The sequence below is a fragment of the Drosophila mojavensis genome, unplaced genomic scaffold, assembly GCF_018153725.1.
Source record: "Drosophila mojavensis isolate 15081-1352.22 unplaced genomic scaffold, ASM1815372v1 contig_36, whole genome shotgun sequence".
NCBI classification, from domain to species: Eukaryota; Metazoa; Arthropoda; class Insecta; order Diptera; family Drosophilidae; genus Drosophila; species Drosophila mojavensis.
In genome coordinates this window covers 15,241,884-15,268,271 of record NW_025318858.1, presented here as the reverse complement: position 1 = coordinate 15,268,271, position 26,388 = coordinate 15,241,884, and the positions used below count along the sequence as shown (strand labels likewise).

At 42.1% G+C, this 26,388-nt stretch overlaps 6 protein-coding genes and 1 non-coding gene across 9 annotated transcripts; 3 read left to right on the top strand and 4 right to left on the bottom strand.

Annotated features, from left to right (window-relative positions):
• Nucleotides 1–268: 268 nt before the first annotated feature.
• On the bottom strand, nucleotides 269–463 carry LOC6576873. The gene has a single exon (XR_047549.2). It is a non-coding gene; the product is annotated as a U2 spliceosomal RNA (small nuclear RNA).
• A 190-nt stretch (nucleotides 464–653) lies between these two features.
• On the top strand, nucleotides 654–1,786 carry LOC6576872. The gene has a single exon (XM_002002820.4). It carries the CDS (start codon nucleotides 792–794, stop codon nucleotides 1,716–1,718), a length of 927 nt encoding a protein of 308 aa, XP_002002856.1. The 5' UTR covers nucleotides 654–791; the 3' UTR covers nucleotides 1,719–1,786.
• On the bottom strand, nucleotides 1,776–10,049 carry LOC6576871 (ethanolamine-phosphate cytidylyltransferase). 2 transcript variants are annotated; one of them, XM_015165403.3, is made up of 7 exons: nucleotides 9,560–10,049; nucleotides 4,315–4,565; nucleotides 4,188–4,254; nucleotides 3,994–4,106; nucleotides 3,028–3,194; nucleotides 2,780–2,965; nucleotides 1,776–2,709 (listed from the first exon to the last, which is right to left on the bottom strand). In XM_015165403.3, exons 1-7 carry the CDS (start codon nucleotides 9,679–9,681, stop codon nucleotides 2,392–2,394), a joined length of 1,224 nt encoding a protein of 407 aa, XP_015020889.1. In that variant the 5' UTR covers nucleotides 9,682–10,049; the 3' UTR covers nucleotides 1,776–2,391. The 2 variants fall into 2 exon arrangements, with proteins under 2 accessions (XP_015020889.1, XP_002002855.1); XM_002002819.4 differs by having other exon boundaries at nucleotides 3,028–3,155; nucleotides 9,560–10,048.
• Nucleotides 10,050–10,373: 324 nt separating this feature from the next.
• On the top strand, nucleotides 10,374–16,289 carry LOC6576870. Its single transcript, XM_002002818.4, has 5 exons — nucleotides 10,374–11,141; nucleotides 11,202–12,821; nucleotides 12,921–14,975; nucleotides 15,036–15,234; nucleotides 15,298–16,289. Exons 1-5 carry the CDS (start codon nucleotides 10,718–10,720, stop codon nucleotides 16,076–16,078), a joined length of 5,079 nt encoding a protein of 1,692 aa, XP_002002854.1. The 5' UTR covers nucleotides 10,374–10,717; the 3' UTR covers nucleotides 16,079–16,289.
• Nucleotides 16,290–16,698: 409 nt separating this feature from the next.
• LOC6576869 (ER degradation-enhancing alpha-mannosidase-like protein 3) lies at nucleotides 16,699–21,337 on the bottom strand. Of its 2 annotated transcripts, none has more exons than XM_015165402.3 (7): nucleotides 20,933–21,337; nucleotides 20,360–20,813; nucleotides 20,151–20,297; nucleotides 18,619–19,832; nucleotides 18,284–18,555; nucleotides 18,013–18,156; nucleotides 16,699–17,891 (listed from the first exon to the last, which is right to left on the bottom strand). In XM_015165402.3, the coding sequence occupies exons 2-7, from the start codon at nucleotides 20,506–20,508 to the stop codon at nucleotides 17,337–17,339; spliced, it is 2,481 nt and encodes an 826-aa protein (XP_015020888.1). In that variant the 5' UTR covers nucleotides 20,509–20,813; nucleotides 20,933–21,337; the 3' UTR covers nucleotides 16,699–17,336. The 2 variants fall into 2 exon arrangements, with proteins under 2 accessions (XP_015020888.1, XP_002002853.1); XM_002002817.4 differs by having other exon boundaries at nucleotides 18,058–18,156; nucleotides 20,933–21,335.
• Nucleotides 21,338–21,599: 262 nt separating this feature from the next.
• LOC6576868 (DNA repair and recombination protein RAD54-like) lies at nucleotides 21,600–24,713 on the top strand. Its single transcript, XM_002002816.4, has 6 exons — nucleotides 21,600–21,702; nucleotides 21,772–23,068; nucleotides 23,130–23,283; nucleotides 23,344–23,749; nucleotides 23,819–23,982; nucleotides 24,043–24,713. The coding sequence occupies exons 1-6, from the start codon at nucleotides 21,700–21,702 to the stop codon at nucleotides 24,368–24,370; spliced, it is 2,352 nt and encodes a 783-aa protein (XP_002002852.1). The 5' UTR covers nucleotides 21,600–21,699; the 3' UTR covers nucleotides 24,371–24,713.
• On the bottom strand, nucleotides 24,365–26,349 carry LOC6576867 (protein ABHD13). Its single transcript, XM_002002815.4, has 5 exons — nucleotides 26,057–26,349; nucleotides 25,750–25,991; nucleotides 25,345–25,686; nucleotides 25,087–25,265; nucleotides 24,365–24,882 (listed from the first exon to the last, which is right to left on the bottom strand). The coding sequence occupies exons 1-5, from the start codon at nucleotides 26,193–26,195 to the stop codon at nucleotides 24,762–24,764; spliced, it is 1,023 nt and encodes a 340-aa protein (XP_002002851.1). The 5' UTR covers nucleotides 26,196–26,349; the 3' UTR covers nucleotides 24,365–24,761.
• Between the last annotated feature and the right edge of the window lie 39 nt (nucleotides 26,350–26,388).

Here is a 26,388-nt window from a genome sequence, read left to right as displayed (position 1 = left end):
TCTTTAATAACTTTATAATTTATATTGTATTAAACTTAATTATATTATATTATAATTTACAAATGATGCCATTTATTTTTGTGGACACAAAAAAAAAACAGAAATCAGGAAAACAACTCTATTGACTATTCCGCAGATGAGGACGTTTGTCATTCTTTTCGGACGAAACAGGACAACAAAAGGTTAACTTCGCATCCCTGAGATGCCGCTATAATTTCACTTGGTCGTTAACAAACCCTACTACTGTTAACAACTGTTATATTTATTTCTTAGTTGGGCCGAATCCCGGCGGTACTGCAATACCGGGCCAACCCGCGACAGAGGTGGAGCAAGCCCCTAGCACTCCGTCTATTTCCAAAAATCAGTTTAACATTTGTTGTTCTCCAATGGAGAAACTATCAGATGTTAAGCTGATAAGAACAGATACTACACTTTGATCTTAGCCATAAGGCCGAGAAGCGATAACTCTACATTGCTAAACTCACAGCACTACACCATTTCATGGTTTGAACCGGTTGAGAATTATTGAAACTCACAACTAAAATAAATTCAGTGCTGTTAAACGCATTCAATAATGATGTCGGAAATCAGCTGTTGACGAACAGTGCTGTTAATCTGTCAGCTGTTATTCAGTATTGAATCTTGCCCGCGTAAAATGTTTGCGTTTTGAATTTCAATCAACGTCAATTTTTATTTCAAGCCTAGATGTAAAATATTTAGGTTTTACAAATTTTGTTTTTATTTTTGTTGTTTCTAAATTATGTGGTAATAAAATTTCAAAGGGCCTAACAATGCAACCCGTCAGCTCGTCCAATAGAATTCCCATTGGCTTCGACGCTGACGATTTTCCCGAATCCAGCAGCAGCAAGCGAAGGCAACGCCGGAAAGAAAAGCACATCAAACGTTTGGAACACACCAAGCATTTGTTATTCACCAAACATTTCTCCAACTATCGCCTGCCGGTGGCGGTTGCGTCGACAGATTTTAAGATTGTGCAGTTAAGTCGGTATGAGTCCATTATAGATCGAGACCGCCATCCCCCACTTTATGTAATTCCGGATCAGAAATCAGAATGGGCGCGCCTGAAAATGATTTCGTGTCCATGCCACGGGTGCGAATGTACATTAGATCCGAATGGTTGGCTCTCTCATTATATAAATGTGCATATGCGCCGACTAGGTGTCCCCTTCGTGGACGTGCCATTTCCTGTTGAAAAGCAAACCTTGCGTGCCTCTTGCAACCTAAGTTATCTCGACTATGATGTAAACACTCTGCTGAGTGTCTATGGCTATCAGCGTTTTGGTCTGAACCCCCTCAAATGTCCGCGCAATACATTGCTGCCAAAGGAATATCGCAAGTACTCCCAGCACGGCGTCCTACTGCTCTTTGCTTGCCGTACGCGACATGCATTACTTTGGCACCGTAAGCAAATCGATGATGTTGTTGCCATTTGGGTAGCGACCCCGATGCAGGGCGTGACCGTATCGTTACGCTGTGTAGTACAGCCCGCCAAATCGACACGGTACTATTCCAAGCGACTGCAATCGCGTCAATTGCCGGCATCTGGTATAAAGCCAACGCCATGCCGTGATTTAATCAAAACGGACTTCAACGTAGTTGTCATTAGCTTACAGGATTTGCGGGAGCTAATGGCAAAAAGTGAGGGTGAGCAGATCCTCAAAGTGGAACTGCATATTATGGGCGAGCAGAGAATTTGACAGATTCAGTTAGAGCTTAACTTATTCCATTTATACATTAATCAATAAAATGACCTCTAGGCTATAAATAGTTTTTATTGTTTTTGGCAATAGTTTAATGACATATTGTTTAACAAACTAAACACATGCAAACATAATGGTACACAGACATAGATTTGAACTAAGGAATTCATACAGCAAACACAATTGTAGAGATTACGCTCGATCGAAGCTGCAAGCTGGCTCCAAAAGCTAGCCGCTAGCATCTCCAATTATTGATTAGATTGTTGGTGAATATAAACAATAATTCACTAACATTGGTTTGTTATAGATTTTACTTAAATATATTTCGTACAATTTTGTTGAGTTCGCACTCGTTACACTTAAGAAATAGTAAAAGAATTTACAAATTTTGAGCCTACATACGTACAATTTAGATTTGATAAGCTACTATATATGGTGTTATATATGTATACATCAAGTTTGTATACAGCTGTGTATGTGTGAATGTGAGCGGTGAATGTGTGTGCTGTGGGGCATGCAACATTCGGGGCCCGCTGCTGCGTTTGCTTTCGCAAATGCCCAACACAAAAACAAAACGAAATGCAAAAGAATTGACAACGATAAAACGAAACATACTTAACGAGAAAGATGGTAGCTAAAAAGAACATTGTCTATTGTATTAAAATCGAGTCTAACCCGCCTTTTGCGTTTGCTTTTGTCGCTGCAGCGCCTCGAACGCTTCGATTTCCTTCTTTTCTTTGGCTTGATTCCGGCGCTCGTACTCCAGCCGATGCAATATTATGCGCTCCACAATGCGCTCCGTGGTCATATCGTTGCCAGAGTCGATCAGCTCAAAGATGGCTCGAGTCTTGGGCACAGCGTATGGATCAACTTTCCCATCCTCCAGACTGATCGGTGTGCGTCCATGGCAAACAACGTCTATCTTGAAGTGATCCAGAAGCTCCTCAGTGACACAGTAGGGTGCACCAATGACCACCTCGTTGACAAACTGCGAATGCAGAGAAAGCAGATATTAGTACAGACACGAGACATGAGCTTGTCCTCTTTGCACTATTTACTTTGCAGGCCAAAACGCTAAGCACGCGCTCATGCAGATTCATAATGGGATAGTTGCTGCCCTTATAAGAATTGACAACGGGATCTGTATGGAGGCCGACAATCAAATAGTCGCCCAATTTTCTAGCCTTTTCCAGAAAATCCAAATGACCCACGTGAAAGAGATCAAATGCGCCAGCCACATAAACCTGAGTACGAAACAACAGTTAACGCAATGCAACAAATAAATATTAATTGTGTTTATATTTACAATCTTATCGCCGGGATTTGGTGATTTGCCATCGCTAAACTGGATTATCTTCTGTGTTGTAGGCAAAAACTGGCTGCAACCGGTCCAGGGACTCTTGGCTGCCGAATCCTGACCCATGTTCGATGAACCTAAACGGGATTGCAGTTGTTGAATTTTTAAAAGTTTTGCTGTTTTATTGATTATCAAATTTGGAAATGTTCGAATTTTTGGTTTTTGTTTTTTGATTGGAGAGATATGGGCATTACAGTACATAGCGCAAATTACAGTTAGATTTTGATTGATTTGATATTTCATTTCGATTTCATTTGATTGCAGGTTTCATATATAAATATATTTTTCAAGGACATTCATTTTGTTTCGAACGCGGGGCAGCACAGCACGCACGGGATTTTGAGATTTTAGTTCATAGGTTTTTTTATTTTTTAGAGTTTTGGTTAGTGGTAAACAGTGCGCACATAGAAATAAAAAGAAGAGAAATAGTAAAGATATAGAGAGCAAAATAAAGCAAATGTTTTTATTTTTTTTATTTTGTTACAGGTTGAAAAGATCGCTACGGACTATGTAGACAGATTCTAACGGGGAAATTATTCAACCAACTAAAAGCAAAGCGTGCGTACCCCATTAAGGTTTATATTAAATATAAAAGTATGTGTCTTAACATTAAGAAGTTATAGCTTTGCTTCTCTCCTCATATTTGGATCTTGGATTTTGAATGTGTTTTTGTTGTCTCGTGTGTGTGTGTGTTAATTTGAGCATGCAGCGAAATAAAAGTATCGTTAAGTGGAAAGTACCAGAAAATAGACATAAAAGAAAAGAGAGTGTCCAAAGCAACATTAATTATTAGAGTTGGTTAGTTAACCGTATGTGTGTATATGAGAGTAACAGCTGGCTGATGAGGTAGATGCACATAAAAGAACGCAACTTATAGCTTATTAATTAATCAAAATGACACGCATATACTGCTACCTTCTTTCTCGATATCATATTCGGCGGAGCCTTGACGGAAGTGGTTGCGTGTTAGCAACAACATGCGACCCACCAGGTCTGTGGTCGAAACGCCAGCGGTGCGCTTCACTTCCCTGTGACGAGCAGAGAGGGAGAGCGTGAAAGAGTGTAAGATTAGCTATAGATTACACCTTCGATATGTGTGAGTGACTCACTTATAACGGTTGGCCGACTTGACCAGATGATATGTGTCGACACCCTCGGCAGTCATCGTGATGTCATCTATGATGAAGTCAACAGCAATTAGTAAATGTAGAGATACATTACTGATAGGCCACTTACCGCCATGCACACAGAAATCACAGTCATTTTGATCGAGGACCTCGAGAGTGGTCACGTAGGGCGCACCGAGAACCACCTCGTCGACCCACTTAATGCCCTTCACCATTTTGACGCGCTCCTCCTCGGTGAAAACGGGCGGTCCCTTGTGTTTGGTGATCTCCTCATCGGTGTGAATGCCGACAATTACTTTATCGCCAAGTGCCTTGGCTTGTCGAAGTGAATTGGCATGCCCAAAGTGGACCATATCATAGCTGTCAATTTTAAAAAACAAGCATTCATTAATTTGAATTCACGTTTTAGCTGTTCTAGTAGTTGTATCTTGTTTCCGCCCCCAGATAAAACACATTGCATTCCCTTATCAATTTAGCCGGAATAGAAAGAAAAACAAAACATTTAGAAAACTCTAATTGTGTAGACCTTATCTATTATAGAAGGAACGTAGCACGTGGCGGTCAGCTAATTAAGTTTCAAATTGGGAAAAGATGATAGAATAAATTAAAGGTCTTGAGCCTTATAGCTAGAAAATTCCATTTAAATATAGCTCAGGGTCACTTAGCTTCATTTTCCAATTGGTTTCAGATACGGTAAAAGTCTATTAGATTTTTCTATTAGTCTAGCATTATGGCTAAACTAATATAATTTACAATAGTATTCGTTTCCAATTGGCCTAACCAATTGACGACACAATAAAGTAAAAGTATTTTTACAGATCTGTCAATCAGCCCTAATGCTTATACTATTTAAAATATTATTATATTATTATTATAAATAAGATTATTATAAATTAGATTTAGATAGAATAAAGAGTAAAAGTCCATTGATAGATCTTTCAATTAGTTAGCTAGCTAATACCATTTACAATATTATTCAGAGTTGATTGAGCTCAAGTTTTCAGTGAACTGAAACGACCTTGTTGTAATCAAATATGATGCGATCCCTGACGACTGATTCATGTGTAACACTAGCTAAATGTAGCAGATAACCCTGAAGCCGAGTATAGCAACTGTATTAGCACACGGACGGCAAAGTTTTCCATTCAGAGCCGGGTTCATATACCTCCCCGGCGACAATTAATGAAAAAACTGTTGGCTAAGCGGAAAAACAATCACAGCCTGTGTGACTTTTGACATATACCTCCAAAAGTGTCAATGGAAACAAACAAAAAACAATAGAATGTTGCGCAGTTAAGCAAATGGCAGACAAACCACACTATTCAATTAACTATTGAGACTTTAATTACAAATATTCAAACGAACAATGAATATGCTTAGGGACAAGCACTTGCGTAAAGCAAACAAAGCCGGAGAGGCGCAAATCAAACTCAAAGTGCGAATAAGTCAATGTCTGGCCTCCAAAGACGGACGCCACTTGCTCGAATCGCTCCACTTTTTCTTTCTTTGTCGAGCGTCGCCAACGTCGCACTTTGGACACGATCATCAGTTGTGAATCGCCACAACAGCAAGAGATGCTACTGTGTGAGACATGATGATTTCCATTGATTTGTGCATTCATTTGTCATATATGTATATGCATATATATATTTATATATAATTGGAATGCGGGAATCCAAGCGCATTTCTAGCCAGCACATGACAAGTTCTTGCCGAATGTTTTGTACGTGCCAATACGTTTTAATGCAACATTTGCCAATTTTAACTTTCGTGTAAATATTGCTGGTATTTTATTGCTATCCAAGAGTTAGCTAAGCTAGCGTATTACAAAGGAACACCCAATGGAGTAGAGTATACAGTGATTATTATTAAAAAATACTACATACTTTTAAACGGATGTTTAAAGCTTGCCAAAACCAAAACAATATAATCTATAGCAATATGTCTTAAATTATTTGCAGAAACTGTTGTAGATAACTGAATACATGATATATCAACGTGACGAGGCCAGCTAATTGCAAATAATTAATTATTGTTTATGCAAGAGACTCTACTCACGAAGCCGAAAAGAATGAATGTACCATAGGTGTTATATGTATATACATATATAACAAGTGATAAGTCACTCACTTAACTCACGACAGTAAGCATGCGAATCGAATTCCAGGCGATTGCCAGGTGAGTCAATCTAGATAGCAAGCCACGACGTCACCTATATCGAAAAGTCAGACTGAGCCACGTCTATTACTAGACGATGGGGAACACTGGCAAATGTAATGACATTATGTAAGCAGTGAGTATAGAACGTCAAAACATGACCAAGGCCCACAAAATACCTACATAGATTAGCTATAGCATTTTATAATTTCAACTAGTCACACGGCGGGGCGATCAAACAAACTGTGATGCTGAACGACGTCATTCAATTGATCCGATAACGTTCTGAAGACGGCCTTAACAACAAAATGGATTTTTGGTAGACAGAGCAGAGTGTGGTCCAATCATCATTCATAAAAACAACAATGTGAACCAACCAACGAAGAACCTTTGCTCCCGGAGATTTTGCGACACCCAAGAAATCTGTGCCGAATGGAATTATCTATATATATAGCTGCTACGTCTATAGTACACATGTGTGGAGGATTAAGTATAGCACGGAGCACATACTGGGGCTTTTAATCAATTGAGTTACGCTGACCGCCACTGATTAAGAAAATATCACGCGATTCAGAGTAGAATTTGCGCTCCCGCGATAACCGAACCACAGGAATAACGACGAAGGCGCATTCCATACCTACATATTTATTTACATATATATATATATATATATATATATATATACAAATAAGTATATGCTGAGGGAGGCGCAACGGATGCCCCAAAAGGTTTACAATTGATTTTGGACGACACAAGTTCATTGACACGAAATAAAAAAAAAAATTCTTGAGCAATCCACAATGCATCCTAACGTTTGCGTCAATGATCTTTCCTATCGATGGGAAACCGTTTCAATTGCTAGAGATTAAAGGGCCACGTCTCACATGAATGTGTATACATTTTTGTTATTTATTTATAGCATCGGCTAGGCCGAGCTGAGCTGATCTGGGGATGGGGCACAGCTGGTTCTGAATGGATTTCGCATGATTCTCCTTATCTCCTATCTGCGCATAGCCATCCCCACGAGCAACGCTCATTGACCCCAGATCATCAAGGGGCTGCTGCTGCTGCGGCTCATGTGGCACTACTAATCATTCAATGTACCGGGAAAGTGTTCCGTTATAAAAACGGCTTTCTAAAACGTGCTCGAAAGACTCTGGCCTATTTAAATCGTTATAAAAGGTTATACACTTATACATACATACATACATACATAGATACAGATGTATGTAAAGGTTGATAGAAAATCATATTTTTAAATACATAAAAAATTCCTTTTTTCGTGAGTCAGCTAATATAGTTCGAAATAAACTTAATCTATATTTGTATGTGCATTATCGGGGAACTACCTTTTATATAGTTTTAACAACATATATGCCATATGATATGTACATATGTGTTTGTATGTGAGCCTCTAAATATTTGGTATAGATAGTTGTCGTCCGATAAACTTACCATATTATATTTATAGCACTCACTCAGCTTATCATTTACGACAGGAGTGCTATATCATATCACACATGCGTTGACATTATGATACCCTAATTTTTAATGCAGATTGCTCGACTAACTGAACTTGTTAACATTTTAAGCTGCAGTATGTAAAGTATGAGCTTACATTGAATTTAAAGTGAAAAAATAAATATATTGTTTCTTTTCTGTATTTCAAAAATAAATTATAATAAATATTTAGTCAAGTGTTCTTTAAAAAAGATGCATATATATATATAATTGTGAACTCAATATATAAGTAAGTATGTGTGCTTATATATACAAGCGAATTTAAAGTTTTTATTTACAGTTTGCCCTTTAGAAAGTTTCACTGGTGATTTGCTTTGACCGCTGACCTTGACTACAATGCGAAATGTCAATTTAATTATGCAAACGAGCAAACACAAAATATGCAAATTGCAATGCTGTAATAGAATATATCCTGTAATCATTGAACAGGTTTGTGTTTGCAATAAAATATTTGATTATTCCTAACTTGCAAAAATATATATAGCTCTTAGTTTTATTTAAAAAAATCTATAAAATAATGATTTCGGTATGATAAAATATAATAGTATAACATATTATAAATTGAAAAATACAGAGTGGAACAAATAGTATTATTTGCATACATTTTCACACAGGTGTAGGTAAATTGGCTCCTGCGTATGTACATATGTATTGGAAATTATAAATACGCCGACAATGACGTCGTCGATTTACAACTTGGGTCAATGGCGTGCGTCCGGCAGACCAAAAGTAGGCCGCCCAAGTTGGCGAGCGTGGAGCATGCGCGCAAAGAGAATCACGTGATGGTTGGGCAGATGCCGACCGGCCCACAGTCAACGTAAGGCCACGTAAACCATGTAATGTCTGAAAGAAACGTGCGAGGCGTAAACCGAAACGAGGGGATGACGTTAACGAGTGTGAAGAACTGAGGCTATGCTGGTGCCACAGATGTACGCAGCATTGTGTACATACAGAGAATCACGCGATGCTGCTATGCTTGGGCGTGTGCATCTGTTCTAAAGGCATATGCGAGAAAGAGAGAGAGTGAGAGGGACAGAGGATGTCAAAGCAGAAGAGAGCAGTTGCGGAAGTCTCTTTTGATTGACATTTGCATATACATACGGACAGGCATACACACATATATATATATATATATTTATATATATACATATCTATATGTATGTGGGTAATAAGACTTTATATGCTGCATATCACAAAGAATAATTATACATATGTCTAGCCCGATCAGAGGACAGACGAAGAAACCGGTCTAACGGGCTGCGTGGAGAATATAATAATGATAATCAAACGCAATGAATGCTGTAGAGAATTAGATAAATTATTGGCTATTGCTTCGCCTATTTGCAATACTACGTCGTGATTGTATAAATATGTATGGAATAACTTAATAAGTAACACGGGTTTCGCTTTTAGTTCTGACCTTGGACCTATTTTAATTCAAATGAATGGCTAATCGATCTGTAGACGCACTATATTTACAAACTATTTGTATTGATAAGATTGACGCAATCGAAATTCAAATACCGTTGAAATAGAAATTAAATATAATTGTATATTATTATATTTATTCAACTATGCACCTAAAATATTTCAACAGATAGTCGTCTCATGCAGTTACACACATATTATTTTTATGTATGTATGTATGTAAGTTAGACATCAACAAACTGACTCACCAGCCATCGCACCATACGCGCACTTCCTTTCTTGTACCGTTGCATTTTTTGTTGCTGGCATCGCCGTTGCCATTGCCATTGCCGTTGCTGCTGCAAGTACCGTTCACTAATTTGTCACTCATTATTATTTATTTTAGAATTTTCCTTTTCGACTAAAGATTGTCCTAAACCAGAATCACGAATAATACATATATATGTATATTTATATATGTAGATTTTAAATATACACTGAAAATACCGAACTAAAAGCACATTGATTATTATATGACGAAACGGAGGCGACGTGCACAGTTCGAGCGCCTAAAGTTGTTTGTGTCGAGTTATGAGTACGTTTAATATTTTTATTTCGACAGTCCCGAAGCAACTACTTAGTTTTTGTTTTGCTTATCAGCGCGCGAACGCCTCGGTTTTCTCAAGTGTGTGTAATTTTGATGTTCTAGTCGTTCTACAAACGTATTGCTCAATTTACGTTGCCTTAAACAAAACTAACAGCTGATTGCCAGAGTGGACGAATCTCTGAAACGCATAAAATACCAAAAATAAATGCCAATCGCATGAAATGTTTACATCTCAATTGGGAAGTTTTTAGCTTAATATTAATTCGCAATAACACTGATTACAAAATAAATATGTTTAAATAATTGATAACTACTGATTTTGTTTTATTATTCACAAACATAATATAATAAAATGTTTAAATCAAGTCGAAAGCAATAAAAATTGACCAATAATAGAATTCTAGTAATTTTGTGTGAATACAAAATCTCGATAAAGGGCGACGCATAAACGATACGCAATGCTTCTTCTTCACATACCGACAAGTGCCGCGATTTGTTGCTATCAAAGAAATTTGTTTTTCGTGTGTTCTTAAAATAGAGAAAAAATGAAATAATATAAGATGTATGCGTATGCATTACATTTAATAAACAAACAAACCTACGCGCATCATGTCAGATTCGATTTCGGCATTGTGTAGAGGGCAGAACCGAGCGATTAACTTATTTTATTTAAATTTCACGTGCTAAATTCCGAAAACTATTATTTACAAAATTGTCTCAAACGTTTTCTTTGCTTAAAACGCTGCATCGTGAGCTAGTGGCGAAGTGTTGGTTGCTTCCCTCAATTGGCGGTGCTCAGTAAATTTCATAACACACAAAAATGCCCAGGCGGAGAACAGTAACTGGAGGAGCTTCTCGAAAGGAGTACGCTGCGGCCGAGGAGCGATTGCTTGACATTTTCTCACCGCCGACCTCCGGCACAGCAGAAGTGACATCAAATTCGGATGTGGGTCGGACATTAGCGGAATCGACACTGGTGCAACAATCCAATGAGAATGCTCAGCAGGTGGATCCTTCACGGGACAACATGCTACCGTTTATATCGGATGATTCGGAAATACGCAGCCTGTTAGCTAACTCCGATAGCAATGGCTTCAAAGGCTTCGAGGATACGCTTCGCGACTACAGCGACACGTCGGAGGACGGGGGCAACCCTTCACTTATATATGGCATGTTCCGCAATATGGATAAATTCATTGAATGCCAACGGTCGAATCATGGTTATATTAACACCCCGATTACAAGTATGATAGCCACAAAGCTACCATTTTCCAGCGCTTATCTCATTCCCTTGTAAATTTTAGGTACGCCAATAGCAGTGCTGGAGGCAGGCACATCCGCCAACTATATGCTTACAAATGGCAACATCAATGTAGCCGAGTCGGATCAACCGATCCAGGAGCAGGTAGCCCTTGATTGCCAAAATGTTATTGAGCAGCCGCACGCCGACTGCGTCATTTATGATGATGACAATGTTGTGTTGCTAACGGATGATCATTGCTGCGAGATTATAGTGGCTGCCCACGGTGTTCATACGGATCATGAAATGGAGCGTGCCTATCTGATGGGTCTGCAGCCAGCAAACGAGCAGGAGCGTCTCAATAATGGCGTCAACTATTGCAACGATATGTGTGCGGCCGAGGAGTGTGAGGGGCATAATACGGAAAGCCATGTTTACCTCAGTGATGCGGCCCTGGATCAACAGCACCAACATCAGCAACACGCCCAGCACCACCAGCAGCAGCATCAACAATTATTGCTCGATGGAGTCGAAGAGGATCCAAATCAGGCGAGTGACTCCTATGTGGACGATCGACCCGATATCTGTGAGGTGTACGACCACGAGCTGGAGGACCGCGATGACGATTGTATAGAGAATGAGCAGGAGAACAATTTGCAGTTGGAGCTTCAACATGCTGCCTTGGGACATCATCATCAGCAGCAACAACAGCAGCAGCTCAACATTTCTAGCAGTATTGAGGAGCCGCATGATGATAGGGATCAGCAAGCTACGGCAGTTACAGCTACTGCTACCCCTGACATACCACACAGTAGCACTACAGAGTTCCCAGTAAGCTCCACGTCCAGACCTAATGGCAGCGACTATGATGACTACGACGACGATGATGTGGGCACAGCGGATGAGCAATCTCCGCCCAGGCAGCGGAAGTATATGCCTCTCTTAAAGAACACGCTCTCCGCGGATGCGATGGATCGCCGGCTGGCCAATATATGCCAGTCGCAGCCGCAGTTGAGCCTCGAAGAGAAGGTGACCAGTTGGAATTGTGCGCAGAACTGCGAGCCTGTCGAGGATGTGGAGAACTTTGAGGCTGTGTTTCAACAGCACGAGGCTGAGCCAAGCAAGCAGCAAACATTTGGCGAATTCCATGAATATTTGCGGCAAAATTTCTTGAAAATGACGCAAGCCATGGAAGAGCAACCAGTGGAAGATGCGGTGGACGCAACTGTAGGACCGGACACTCCGTACTCCAGTGACGATGCAGTCAGGCAAAAGCGACCATGCTACAGACGCCTACTGCACACGGTGCCGGTGCAGCAGACCGAACTGATTATCCTCGACGATGATGACGATGATGATTGCTATGAGGTAATGGTTAATCCATCATCGACCACATTGGTGCCCCAATTGAGACGCAAATCCGATCAGCCAACAAGGACACAAAACTTTTTGTCGTTGCGTGTGGATACAAAAGAAACATCTACGACAGACCTGGGTAATTGTGAGCCGACCACTGCGCACCAGGAGTATAACGAATGCCATGAATATGCTTCGATTGTCAATCAAAATCACCAAGGGGAAACTAGGCAGCATCAGCTGGATGGAGCACTGTCGGGTGCCAGGGAACGAGATCAGAGCCACATAATGATGCAACAGCAACAGGAGTCACAACGCGTCTCCTCAGGTACGTTTTCTGACTTTAACATTTATCGTTTAGTGACTTTCTGTCTGACTCTGTTACTCTTTGTTTTTCTTTCTTTCTCTAACCTATAATATTGGATAGGTCGCGCAAATAGTGTGGAATTCCACAATGATACACAGTTCTATGAGCAGCACGAGTTTTGCAATTACCTTGGACTCACGGAGCTGGCAACGGCCAATGCTGTGGCCAATGCCATGCGGGAGCTGGCTAACAGCAATGTGGCGCGGCGCTCGCTGCGTGTGCGCACGCAACAGCAACTGGACCGGATGCGCAGCGATGTTCGCGGGAAACGAAGAGAAAGGCAGCAGCAGCAGCAGCAACAACAACAGGAACAGCAACGGGTCCAGCAGCAGCAGAATGAACAGCACGATCAACAACACGATCTTCTAGAGGAGCAACAACGCCAACAGCACCATGAAAACCTTAATCAGCAGTTGATCAGCGATAATAGCAGCACCATCAGCAATAACGCCATCACAATAAGCACCAAAAAGACGGGTCTGAGCGGCAACTTGATGCCTCCGGCAACAAACAATTCATTCATATACCCAAGGCCGTCTGTAGTGGCGGATGCCCCTGTGGAGTACTACTACCATCCTCATCAGTCTGATGATCAGCAGCAGCCTCAGAACACCTCTGGGTTGGCTCCCAGCGACTACCACTCGATGACCTTGGAGGCGGCATTTGCCAAGGTGTATGCCTCGGCAGCACCAGCCCAAAAAGAGCTGCACGAGTGCATGCAGAATCGTCTGCGGCAGGCGCGCGAAACAAAGCCTTCCATTTACATTGTGAAGTCCTTGAATAATGCCACGCCGTCGCCGTCGCCTCCTGCGAAACCGGCTGCAAGGATCTCAACGACACCCTCGCCGGAGCGCCTGCAGCAGAAACGGAAACCCGATCTGCCGCCAGAGGCCAGGCCGTCGCGCAAGATGCTTAAAAAGATGGAAAAGACAGCGAAGCGTCGCCGAACCACCGGCGGTGGCACCACCGCGACTACGCCGAACGAACGTGATTTAGTTACGCGATCGACGACGCATCTGAACTCGAAATTGTTGCGAAATCGCAAGGTCAGCCTGCTGAAGAGCTACGAGCTGACGGATGTGGCGGCAAACGGACGAGGCAAGCGACTAGCCGGTGGCTCGGCACCAGCTGCCAAACCAACCAAATCTCCGAAGAAAAAAGTCAAAAAGACGCCACCGCCGCCGGAGCAAGTGGTAATCACCTATGGTACCTCGACGAGTAATCGTCCAGAGCAATCGTCACCGCCTACGCCCAAGAAGCCCAGGCTGCCGGTAGTGGAGCCGAATGTCGTGGTTAGGCGAAGACGTTTCCGTACCAAATCCCTGCCATCGGCACGAAGTAAAGAAGAACCGCCGAAAGAAGCCGAGAACACTGACGTGGGCCCAAATGTGCCTGAATTAAAGGCAAAGCCGCAGTTGCAACAGCCTCCCAACCTGCAGATGGACATACACGACTTCATCACAAACAACTCCATGGTCAGTCCGCCAATGTACAGTGCGGCAGTCCGTCATTATGTGAATGCTGTGTGCCAACCCAAGGATATGGCACAGACAGAGCCCCAGCAGCAACAGCAACAACAGTCACCAAAGCCCCAGAGGCAACCGGATGGCTTCTTTGATGTCACCTCGTCCTTTGCGCAACTGAGCAAACCTTCGTTAAACTATCCGCCAGCGACACCCCCATCCATACAGCGTACGCCACACTTTTCTCGACGATGTCGCCAAGTAGCTGGCACAGCACAGAACGCCAACGCATTACAAATGCAAAACGTTCACCCAACGCAACCAGGCTGCCTTTTGTCGCTGACGAAAGGTTTGACCGAGCTACAAAACCCGCTGGCGGGAAAGAATGGCAAGGTGCTTTACATATACTATGAGCTCGATCAGCTCATTGTGGTGCAGGAGAAATTGGTTTCGTTTTGGAAGTACTCGAAAATTTTCAATGTACTGCAGAAGGATGAGGGCCACGATCCGGCGCATCCACAACACGGATTAGATGTCTTTAGCTCGAACACAAATGAGAAAACACGCAAGTCATCTGCGGACTCGGAGAAATCCACTGACAGCCTTACCCAGCGATGGATACCTTTGGGCGGAACACGCCGTCTTACCAACGGTAAGCAATGCCTGCAGCTCAGTTTTTTAACATATTCATATTATTGTATATTCTCCCTAGACATTGAAATTCCCGCACCGTTCGATAATCGCCTGTGCACGCACAACTCGACGCCCGTTTACATTGAGATGCGCAGCCATCCGCTGGATCATCATAAGCGTGAGAGCAACCTTTTGTCGCTGTATGTGAATGTCTACTACTACTGTGACGAGGAGCTGCGCCCTAAGATGCACTCGGTGCATCTTGATGCAGTCAATTGGTGAGTCCTAAGCAAATATCTCCCGATAAACGTCAAAATAATTTACAAATGTTTACAATTTAGCGAGTCGAATCAGGTGATCTACACGACCATAACCGAGTCGCGATACTTTGTTATGGCCTGGCAGCAGGATTTGATGGTGGGCAAGCCGCGCGCTGGCATTTGCAAGTACTCGCTGACACCCACGCTGGATACACTAGCCAGCATACGGGAGTTCAAACAGTTGCGTCATGAGTTGAAACACATTGAGTGTCTGACGGAGGATCGCTTGATTGGTTATGGACAGACGCGAATAACCATTTGGGATCATCGAAGCGGTGATACGTTAATGAACTATGATTTGGGCTTCGATCTGGGACAGAATCTGGGTGTTATGCATTTCCCAAGCTTTGAAATGGATCAGAGCAGCCTGCTTGTGTTGTATCAACATGTCAAGGAGCCGAACAAATGGCCGGAGTTGCGTATCATTGCCTGCGAGCTGTCGCACGTCACGCCAACGCACCGCGTATTGCACATTCATCGTCTGCCTTCCCCACAATTCGATTCAGATTTGGTGGCCGTCAATACGGGGGATCATGTAATACTAAAGTCACCAAGGGACGATGAAATGTGGATTAACACATCGGATCCGCGACAGCTGATATATTTGGCACCCCAGAGCAATCAGCGATTCTACAAGCGACAAAAGCCCCAGGTTATAACTATGACACCGAATACGTTAGTCGTGGATAGCATTTCCAATCATGTATTGAAGTTGGCCACTGCGCATCAAAGTTTGATTACGAACGCGAAAAATACGGCGGAATCCACTGGTGGCTCACCCCAGTTGTCAGTGTCCGTGTAGAGAACACATAAAAATGGGGATGGGCAACCAAACACAGAAAAAAATCAAAAAACAAGCCACGCTTAACTCGTCATCGTTTTAATTCAGATTGGGATCGAAAATTGAATATAGTTTTTTAGTTAACTTTTAATGAATCCTTTAACGCCTACCAAAATTTGTCTGTAGCATTCTACCATATATTACTAAATATAACTAAATGTATAAAATCACAGATGCTTTTGAACTAGTATCGTTATCTATTTAAGTTAAGCCATAAATCTATATATATATACACACTTGCATATTTATATGTAAATATGTTAATCGGAATTCAATATCAATCGTTGCCTAGGAAATATGAAGACCAGTTGACTTATGATTTAATTTAGTTTAAGCTTTCAGGTCAAGCTTTACGAAAATGTTTATTTTTATTTTCTGAAAGAAAACTGCTCCAGGCAGATATATAGTAATATGAGAGCAGTGTTAGAGTTAACACAAAATTTAAAACAAACTGAATAAAAAAGAAAATATATATATATAAATATATCTATTAGTAAATTAAACAAGAGAATATTGCATTTTCCACATGGGGCGGGCTGTTCTCCTGACGATTCAACCTTCAATTAATTGGAACACACTTGTATTATTTAAAATGATGTATTTAAACGTATTTGGTATATCAACTAATAAATTTCCGCTACACATTCTTTTAATCGTTACAAATACAGCATTACGATCTAGTTATTATTAATACAATTTTCATATTTTTTTCTTACTACCAGCTAATATATTTACAGAAGATATACTTACACGAAAGTAAAATTCATATAAAAATTGTGAATGTTTATGGTCTATAAGTACGATTCTTTACAGATACAATATCCATATAATATTATACATGACGGATACAAACTCAGATAGAACAGCCTGGCAGCTGCCAAACTAGGAAGCTGAGTAATGCTAACGTTTTTTAAAATGTTCAATGAAATGCTAAAAAACTGTTTCAACATTTGGCCAATCGATCGAGGTGAAGAGCTAGCGAGCCAAGTCGGACTGATATTTTAGCTTTAAATTTAGAGTTCTTAGTTTTATATAGTAAAGTGCAAAAAGATTCGCAAGCCGTTGCTGCTGCGAACGAAAGTTAAGATTTATAAACTTATATATATGCTATATATGATTGTTTACTTCGTGAAATTTTTATCGAAAAGCACTTTAGAACTTAAGAAAACGCCACACCGAAGCGTTAAACAGATGGCCCTAGCGCACTCTTGAGCAGTCACTACAACTCCTTGTCTGGCTTTTTCTTTGGCATCGTCCCCGCAGCCAGAGCAGCAGCCGCTGCTGCTGCCGCCGTTTCATTCTGATGAGCCTCTTTGGCCAGCTGCCACCGCTTGAACTCCACCATTTGCATGATGCGAACACGCAGCTGTGGACGGCGCTGCATCGCCGCCGATAGCTTGGTGAACTCTTGGCTGTACATGAAGACGACGGGTATGGCGACATCATCTTTGCCATCGCCGGACATCGCAAACATCGGTTGCGTCTCGCCGGAAGAACCTGATACATTATCACAGACGATCAGCGCCGTGGCACCTACTTTTTGTGCCAAACGCGCTTTGCTCACGAACGTGCAATCGCCGCGTTCCGCGACAAGAATTTTCCCAGATATATCGCTGGCGTTCTCCAGCTTCTCGTCACAGGCACGAAACGGACTGGCCAGCACTACTTCACCTTCGACAAACTGTTCACCGATTAGCTCTGGACTGAAGTGTGATGGGCCGGCCACCAAAGCGGTCCAGTCCTGCGACTGCTCATCCAAAGCATAAGCAACGGCCTACAAAATCAAACAGAAATGCATTTTAGTTCAATCAATTCTAAGTTTGTATATCCTTCGACAATATTTAGAGTCATGAATCTGACTAAATAGATATTCTAGTTGTCGATCAAAATCTCACCATTATCAAGTGCTTCGGATAATTCTTATCATTTGAGTTACGCACCTGCAGCTGTGCCAGCTGGTTCATGCTCTGCATTTTGGTTAGCTCCAGCATTTCCTGCATGAACTGCAAGCCCATTTCGCCTTCCTCTTGGCTCTTGGCCTATGGACAAAAATATAAATGAATTAAATTATGAAAGGCTTTACCATACATCGTAATATATGAATATGAAAAAAACAAAAATGAGAAGCCATGAACGAACAAGTGCAAGAACCAAAAGAAAACTTACATTATAGAAACTATGAAACAGTCGCACCTTGCCTTGGCTTCGGTCGCCTACCGAAACCATGGTGATGCCCATGTCGTATACAGCTCGCAGATGATCTGCATTGCTTGCCTGAAAATCGAGGGCACTGAGTCGCTTGCCACTGATGGTGCGCGGGCACGAGCCCGTAATGAAGTTGCGCAGTGGTTTGCGTACTTTTTCAGGAAAAAGCTTATTGGAACTGGGGCAAGTCCGCATGAAGTCGAGTACATTGTGCTCGTCCGATTGCCGAAAGCCTGTAAACAATAATTAATTAATTAACTAATGCAGTTCATGAAGTTACGTATAATGTTCCTTACTAAACGTGGAATTCCCTAGCTGTGCTATTGATAGTGGCAACAGATGCGCCTCGGTGGTAAATACAAACTCATCCACATTGATAATCAAATCCTGCGGATCAGAGAACAGCAAAAACAGATACTTAAATGTCTCGGACAGCACAAATGAATCCATGCGATCCTCATGCTTGCCGGTGCGCACATCGTTGACGGCTGCATAGCCGCAGGAGACCTTCGCGTACTTCTGCAGCGTTTTCAGCGCCCGCTTGCCCACTTGAAGGTAATGATGATCTCCGGTGGCTCGATACAAGAAATACGTGGACTCTATGAACTCCGGCCGCAGATGATGCTGACCCCAGTGTATTTGAAAGTCTACTGTCCACGCTTCTGGTATGAGCGTGTGCATCTGCATCACTTGGTAAAGCATTTCGTGGGTTTGCACCGCCGGCTTTAGATCACCCGAGAGCACCTGCAGTCCCGGCCAGAACGCCAATAGGGAGTCCATGAAGTTTCGCGACTTCGCATGCGGCCGATGCATAAGCACATCCAGCAACATGGGTCCCTCGCTGACATACTTCATAACGGCGTTATAGTGGCGATTAAACCGAGCCAGATACTTGTCATCGCCGAGTAGTACATAGGATTTGAACAGATATTCGTAGTAGCTGTCGATGCCAGCTCCCACGCCCGAATCACGGCGTATCCAATCGCCAGAGTGTATATTCAGCACCGTTCCCATTAGATCAGAGCCGCGATGTCGCAGCTTCCACAGTGCATCCATTGCAGCATGTGCGCGCACCTCAAAGATGGGATCGCCAGTTAGCCGCGACAATGCGGCAAACTCCAATAAAATGGTGCCGGCGCAGGCGGTGCACGTTTCCCGTGACTTCTTCAGCTGCGGATCCTTCATGCCCAGTCGCAGATTGACGCGTGCATGCGGTATACCCGTCGTGGTATTAAATGCCGGCAGCAAGCGATAGCCCAGCTCACGGGCCATTTCAAGCATTTCACCCTTATACCAATGCATCACATCTGCTTGCTTTTGCAGGTATTCAGCGAGTATATGAGCCGACAGTAAGCCACCCACCATACGAATATTCGTCTCGAAGACAGAGACAATGATATCGCTATCAAATTGCACGTCCCGTATGACCAGCTTAACGGCGTGCTCGAACTCGGCAAAGTCGCCAAGCAGCACCAAAGTGTCCAGCGAATCCACCAATGTCATAGAGAAGCTGCAAAGCAGAATGATCAGTAGAATTAGCCCGGATGTCAGACATATTAAATAGACATAGAAATTTCTTAATAAACTAGCTGATAGTCATTGATGTCTTTGAAAGTTTGTTGATTCAAAGTTGATAACATACTTTATATAAAATATGTACTAAAAGTGTATTATATCGCTATTGCCTATACAGAAATAAGATTAGATTGTCAACCAATTTCAAAGCGATTTAAAACTTAATATAGTACACTCAAGGCTTAATCTTATCAATTCAAATACATATCTACAACACGAATTTGCCGTGTTGTCTTTTGTTAGCTATACTCACTTGCCCAATATGTCGTCCATATCACCTCGGGAAGGTGTCACACCGCGGTACCGTCCCTTGCAGGAAAGTGGCATAAGCTCGTCGGCAGGATATGCGTTCTCCATATAGGCATGATATGCATGATAGAACATTTCGCGTGACTCCTCGCTAAAAAAAAAAAAAGAAATTGACATATTAGGCAATGCTTATATGTAGCTGTGTTCAATTACCGCAGTTCGGCGCGCTCCTTGTGCGACATGTTTTGTGTGGGCATCGTACTCGCATCATCACTAATTACGCTCACAATTAGCAGGAGCAGAGAGACCAGCGACGGCAACAGCAGACGCTGTGCCACGATCGACAATGTAGTTGAGCTCATCGTATCGTTTGGCTCGAACTGGAATTGTAATTGGAACTGGAACTGGGAACTGAAGCTTAAACTTGAGTGCTAGCTCCAATTGCAAGCAGCTGGTGCTGTTCGTTTATCGTTTTTGGCAGCCACCGTTGCCGTTACTTATCACCTTGTTATTGTTTTTGTTTGTCGCTAGTGGCGTTGACCTTCACTTTGAACGTGTTATTCGTTGGTTTACTTATATATTTTAATTTATCGCGTTGTCCGCTTTAGTAGAGTTTCTCTGCTTTTAATTTGAAATCAGCGTCTCATTTAAATATATGGATGGTAGACTGTCAAAGAAAAAATTAGTATATATTATATTCATATATATACATATGTATGTGTGTGCAAGTCTCCGCTTGCGGGTGTATTTGTGTGGGGTCTTTACATTTATGACCATTAACCTTACCCGACAAAAATATTTTTATATTTTTGTTGCACTTTTTCTTGCATTTGTGCCGTTGTGACGTGCTCAGCTGTGTTGTTTGCATTTTTTTCGCTTATTCAAAGTAGTAACATTTCAAGATAGTTTATTTTTAATCTTGTTTGCTGCTAAGGCTGCCTGCTGCTGCTCCAATAACAAAACACCACGACTGCAAATCGCCGAAACCCGAACAGCGACCGCTCGTTGCGAGATAAATTTAAACGCTCCAGATGTTTAGTATGTACACATTGTATTTAGATGTGATGCCACATATGAGTAATTGTAACACGTATATAATTAAGCTTCGCTGGCAGTTGCTAAATTGGTTAAATGGCTAGTTCTTATCAATTCTATTCAGAAAGTTACAGTGCGAAAAGACTAGTGCTGTAAAATATACACATATTTATTTTACTATACTCTGTGTTTCGCTCTCTATGGTCACCCAAACGAAATTGAGTTGGAATGACACCGTCAAATTATGAAATACTTGTGAATTTAAAATTTATGTATATTGGAAATTTGTTAATATTTAAAACACAAATTTATAATTACAAATTAGAATAACAAAAATATAAATTTATGAGCTTGTAAAATCGATGCTTCTCATATAATTACTCAATATACTCCAACACATCAAAGTTTCATTCCATTGTTGCCTTCAAAGTGTGCCCAAACGCCGCTCAAATTGACAGTGCTGTAAAACAACATGGCAACAGCTGATTTTCCGCGCCTTTAAATTAAAAATATATAAAATGGTAAGCGCGTATATTTTCTGAAATTGTATTCAAGTAAATGTAAATAACTTTGTACTCATTTCTGAATAGAGACGCAGTTTAGCACCCAGTCAAAGACTGGGAGTACGTATCAAATCAAAGGACGCCTTCACCCCTCCATTACAAAAGAAAAATAAACGCGTGTGTCAAGAGGAGCTGCAGAAGCGCCAAAGCGCATTACGCGATGCTACCAATCGAGTCGAGCTTCCGCTCCCGATACGCTTCACCGCGAATAGCGAGTATGAGCAAGCCATTGCCAAGGTGCTAGCGCGCAAATTCAAAGTACCCATTGCCAACTACGTGCCAGATTATGGAGGAAATCGGACACTGGGTGTACGTCGTACCATAGTGCGGCGTGCCCTGCACGATCCACAGGCGTGCAATGCTTTAGTCTTATATGTGCCGCCGGCCTATACCGAGCATGAGCGCATGTCAATGGATCCAAGCAAAGTGCAGGTACATGTTGTAGTTGACCCAATCCTCAGCAACGTGCTGCGTCCACATCAGCGTGAAGGTGTGCGTTTTATGTATGAATGTGTGGAAGGTAAACGAGGCAATTTCAACGGCTGCATTATGGCTGATGAAATGGGTCTGGGCAAGACCTTGCAGTGCGTCACCTTAACGTGGACGCTGCTGCGTCAAAGCCCGGATTGCAAGCCAACGATATCCAAGGCCATTATTGTGTCGCCATCATCATTGGTGAAAAACTGGGAGAAGGAGTTTACTAAATGGCTACATGGCCGCATGCACTGCCTGGCTATGGAGGGTGGCTCCAAGGAAGATACGACACGCGCTCTGGAACAGTTTGCTATGAATACAGCAACGCGCTGTGGAACTCCGGTGCTGCTGATCAGTTACGAAACATTCCGCCTCTACGCCCATATACTCTGCAAAACGGAGGTGGGCATGGTCATCTGCGATGAAGGCCATCGGCTTAAGAACAGCGATAATCTCACTTATCAGGCTCTCATGGGACTGAAGACCAAACGACGTGTTTTACTCTCCGGCACGCCCATACAAAACGATCTGACCGAGTATTTCAGTTTGGTCAACTTTGTGAATCCGGAAATGTTGGGCACTGCCGCCGATTTTAAACGTAATTTTGAAAATTCAATCCTACGCGGTCAAAATGCTGATTCTACGGATGCTGAACGTCAACGAGCCTTGCAGAAGACCCAAGAATTAATTGGATTGGTCAATCAATGCATCATACGGCGTACCAATCAAATCCTGACCAAATATCTGCCGGTCAAATTTGAAATGGTCGTGTGTGTCAAGCTAACACCAGTGCAATTGCAAATCTATACAAATTTCCTCAAATCGGATCAGGTGCGACGCAGTCTGGCAGGTAAGTAAGAAGTCTGTAAAAAAGGGGCCAATTTTTGTTAAAACATGTTTATTTTAATTAGATTGCAATGAGAAGGCATCGCTGACTGCATTGGCTGACATAACAACGTTGAAAAAGCTGTGTAATCATCCGGATTTGATCTACGAGAAAATTGCTGCAAAGGAAAAGGGTTTCGAGAACTCGCAGAATGTTTTGCCGCCCAATTACAAACCGAAGTTTGTTCATCAACTATTCTTTTTACAAATATTTATACTAATATTTGCATATACTTGTAGAGATGTCAACCCGGAGCTGAGCGGCAAGTTTATGCTGTTGGATTTTATGCTGGCCGCCATACGAGCCAATAGCGATGACAAGGTGGTGCTTATTTCGAACTATACACAGACGCTGGATCTGTTTGAGCAGCTGGCGCGCAAGCGAAAGTATACATATGTTCGATTGGATGGCACCATGACGATTAAGAAGCGTTCCAAGGTTGTGGACAGATTTAACGATCCCAGTACCGATTGCTTTCTCTTTATGCTAAGCAGTAAAGCCGGCGGCTGCGGCTTGAATTTGATAGGCGCGAATCGTTTATTCATGTTTGATCCCGACTGGAATCCGGCTAACGATGAGCAGGCCATGGCTCGAGTATGGCGCGATGGCCAGAAGAAGCCCTGCTACATCTATCGCTTGGTCGCAGTAAGTGTGCCGAAGCCATTTCAATTTCTTTTAATATATTTAATATAATATAATAAACTCTAATTTAAGAGCGGTTCGATTGAGGAGAAAATCCTGCAGAGGCAGACACACAAGAAGTCGCTGTCCAGCACAATCATAGACAACAATGAGTCTTCAGAAAAGCATTTCACACGCGATGATCTTAAGGATCTATTTAGCTTCGAGGCGAACGTGTTATCTGATACGCACAATAAGTGAGTGACGAGTGATTTATTAAGAAATGCAAATGATATATTATTCCTTGCATTTTTCAGACTGAAGTGCAAGCGTTGTTTTCAGGACGTGCAAAGACAGCCACCAGCAGAGAATACAGACTGCACCTCACATCTGTCGCAGTGGTTCCACTGCTCGAACAATCGAGGCTTGCCGGACAGCATATTGTCCCAGGCGTGGACAGCAAGTAAATGTGTTTCATTTGTGTTCCATCATCGATCGCAGGCCGAATCGAAGCCAGCGGCCATTACCGAGGATGATGAATCGGAGCAACAGCAGCAGAGTCCTAAACGTACTTCAAAGAACGACGACAATGACGAAGACTTTGACCCGGAGAATAGCGCTGAGGAACAATTCCTGGGCTTCTAGTTGTTGAATTTACAAATAATTTATTGTTTTTGCATTTGCGGAACCTGATTTAGATTTTAGGCTAATCTAAAAACTAATTTAATTTGTTACTTGTTAACAATTTACCTAATATACATAAGTAGTTTAACATTTAAAATATGGAACTAGCTGTTCCTAATGCTTGTCAGCTTCATTAACAGAACTATAAGCACGTAAAATGTCTTAGCCTAGTGCAGAATTCAGATTTAAAAACACCTTGCATACACAGATATTCAACAACTATCATGAACACACATGAATTGTCTCTATGTATGTATGTGCGCATCAGTAATAAACCAATGCAGTGTTAACACAGTCAATAGAACACTTTTTGTGTAAGTTTGTATGTGTATACCTATCAAATATGGGGGAGTTAAACGTCGATAATCTTATGTTCCAGTTCGACCCAGACATTGCTCTTCTCCGGTGGCTTTTGTAATGGAGAAGGCTGCTGCAGCAAGTCGACCAAGAAGTTTCCAATGCTTTGGTAGTAACTGAAAAATAATGGGTGTTAATTAGATTACATAGCTTAAAATATTTCTGATTTGGAGCAATTGTCATTTAGAGGAGCATTAGTAACTGGGATATCTAGGACTAGGACAACAATCTCTCCATAAGATAAACATTTATAAGATCGCTGTTTTGTTGATTGAACGACTCAGAAACTTATCTGCTGATGAATGATTGTTAAAGCTTACCCATCGACTATCCAAGTGTCGTTGTGTGAGCCCCCCGGAAATTCAATCATACGTTTCTGTTCGCTACCGCATTTGGTATACAAGGCACGCATCATGCGCGGTGGCACTAGGTTATCTGCAAGGCCCGATATAAATAGAAAAGGCACCGAGCACTTGCTTATCTTGTTAATTGAATGATACTGCGAAAGAAAAACGGAAGTGTACAATGAATGCAATGATACAAAAGACACTCGAGAGAGAAAGATGAATTAAAATTACCTTATTTTTATACAATAGATTTGGTATGTATTTCACAGATGGATGCACCAGCTCGACCGCCATATCGCGTATACTAGTAAATGTGTTTTCTACAATGGCGCACATTAACTTTTGGCCATACACAGCGTCGGCAGCTACATCGATAACGACGGCGCCTCCCAGCGAGCGACCAAACAGTATAAGCTGCGAATGATCCAAGTCATGGCGCGTGTGCAAATAATCAATTGCGGCACGTGCATCTGTTACCAGACCACGCTCGGAAGGCACGCCAGTCGATAGACCATAGCCGCGATACTCGACCATCAAGACGTTGCAGTGCAGATGATGATAAATGCCCCACACCTTACGAAAGGAACAAATTAAATTAAGCTGGTATAAGTATCTTTGGTTATAGTCCCTCATTACATTCTGCATTCGATGTCCCATATTGCCCGCATTGCCATGGAAGTAGAGTAGTGTGGGCACAGATTTGCAGCGTTCCTCGGGTTGACTTATCCAGAAGGCATGCAGTGTAACTCCATCAGGCGTCTTTATGCTAACGGTAAGATGCGGCAGGTTGTGCATTGTGGGGATGGGTATGTAAATGCGGGAGTTTGTTGGCAAGTCCGGATGATACAAGAGAAGGTCTTGTGCATGGTAAAAGATAACTGCAAATAAATAAATAAATAAAAATAACTATTGGAACAATACAGATATATTTCGGTTTACATACGTAGTAAAATAGCTGCAAAGAGCGTAAGCGTCATGTAACCCCCATAAAAGTAATAGAAAACGATGAATAGAAGAAAAGCGCCTACAATGCCTACGCCTATACCCCGCGATTTGGGCAGCGCTATGCCCACTTCTTTCATTTTGTACACGTCCGTAGGTATACACGAGTGCTACATGCTGAAATTCTTTCAGTTTTTAATGCACGAGCATTGTATATTTTATAAAATAGCTAGAATCTGAAAGCGTCGACGTAGTTAGAGCAGTTGTTGCGGAACTGCCAACTTAATATTGAACTCTTACAGTTTAAGAAATCAGCTGGATGCAGTCGGAAAC

Bases quoted from the DNA above. Each gene is read 5' to 3' on its own strand.
- LOC6576871 (XM_015165403.3), bottom strand. From the start codon at position 9,681: ATGAGTGACAAATTAGTGAACGGTACTTGCAGCAGCAACGGCAATGGC. The intron at 2,966-3,027 runs GTAAATATAAAC...TTTCGTACTCAG, and splicing joins CAAATCCCGGCGATAAGATT to GTTTATGTGGCTGGCGCATT. The intron at 2,710-2,779 runs GTAAATAGTGCA...CTGCATTCGCAG, and splicing joins TTAGCGTTTTGGCCTGCAAA to TTTGTCAACGAGGTGGTCAT.
- LOC6576870 (XM_002002818.4), top strand. From the start codon at position 10,718: ATGCCCAGGCGGAGAACAGTAACTGGAGGAGCTTCTCGAAAGGAGTAC. The intron at 12,822-12,920 runs GTACGTTTTCTG...AATATTGGATAG, and splicing joins GTCACAACGCGTCTCCTCAG to GTCGCGCAAATAGTGTGGAA. The intron at 14,976-15,035 runs GTAAGCAATGCC...TATTCTCCCTAG, and splicing joins AACACGCCGTCTTACCAACG to ACATTGAAATTCCCGCACCG.
- LOC6576869 (XM_015165402.3), bottom strand. From the start codon at position 20,508: ATGAGCTCAACTACATTGTCGATCGTGGCACAGCGTCTGCTGTTGCCG. The intron at 20,298-20,359 runs GTAATTGAACAC...TTTTTTTTTTAG, and splicing joins AAGGAGCGCGCCGAACTGCG to CGAGGAGTCACGCGAAATGT. The intron at 19,833-20,150 runs GTGAGTATAGCT...TCTGCTTTGCAG, and splicing joins ATGGACGACATATTGGGCAA to CTTCTCTATGACATTGGTGG.
- LOC6576868 (XM_002002816.4), top strand. The intron at 23,069-23,129 runs GTAAGTAAGAAG...TATTTTAATTAG, and splicing joins GGTGCGACGCAGTCTGGCAG to ATTGCAATGAGAAGGCATCG. The intron at 23,750-23,818 runs GTAAGTGTGCCG...CTCTAATTTAAG, and splicing joins ACATCTATCGCTTGGTCGCA to AGCGGTTCGATTGAGGAGAA.
- LOC6576867 (XM_002002815.4), bottom strand. From the start codon at position 26,195: ATGAAAGAAGTGGGCATAGCGCTGCCCAAATCGCGGGGTATAGGCGTA. The intron at 25,992-26,056 runs GTATGTAAACCG...ATTTATTTGCAG, and splicing joins CTTTGCAGCTATTTTACTAC to TTATCTTTTACCATGCACAA. The intron at 25,687-25,749 runs GTAATGAGGGAC...TCCTTTCGTAAG, and splicing joins TGGGACATCGAATGCAGAAT to GTGTGGGGCATTTATCATCA.
- LOC6576872 (XM_002002820.4), top strand. From the start codon at position 792: ATGCAACCCGTCAGCTCGTCCAATAGAATTCCCATTGGCTTCGACGCT.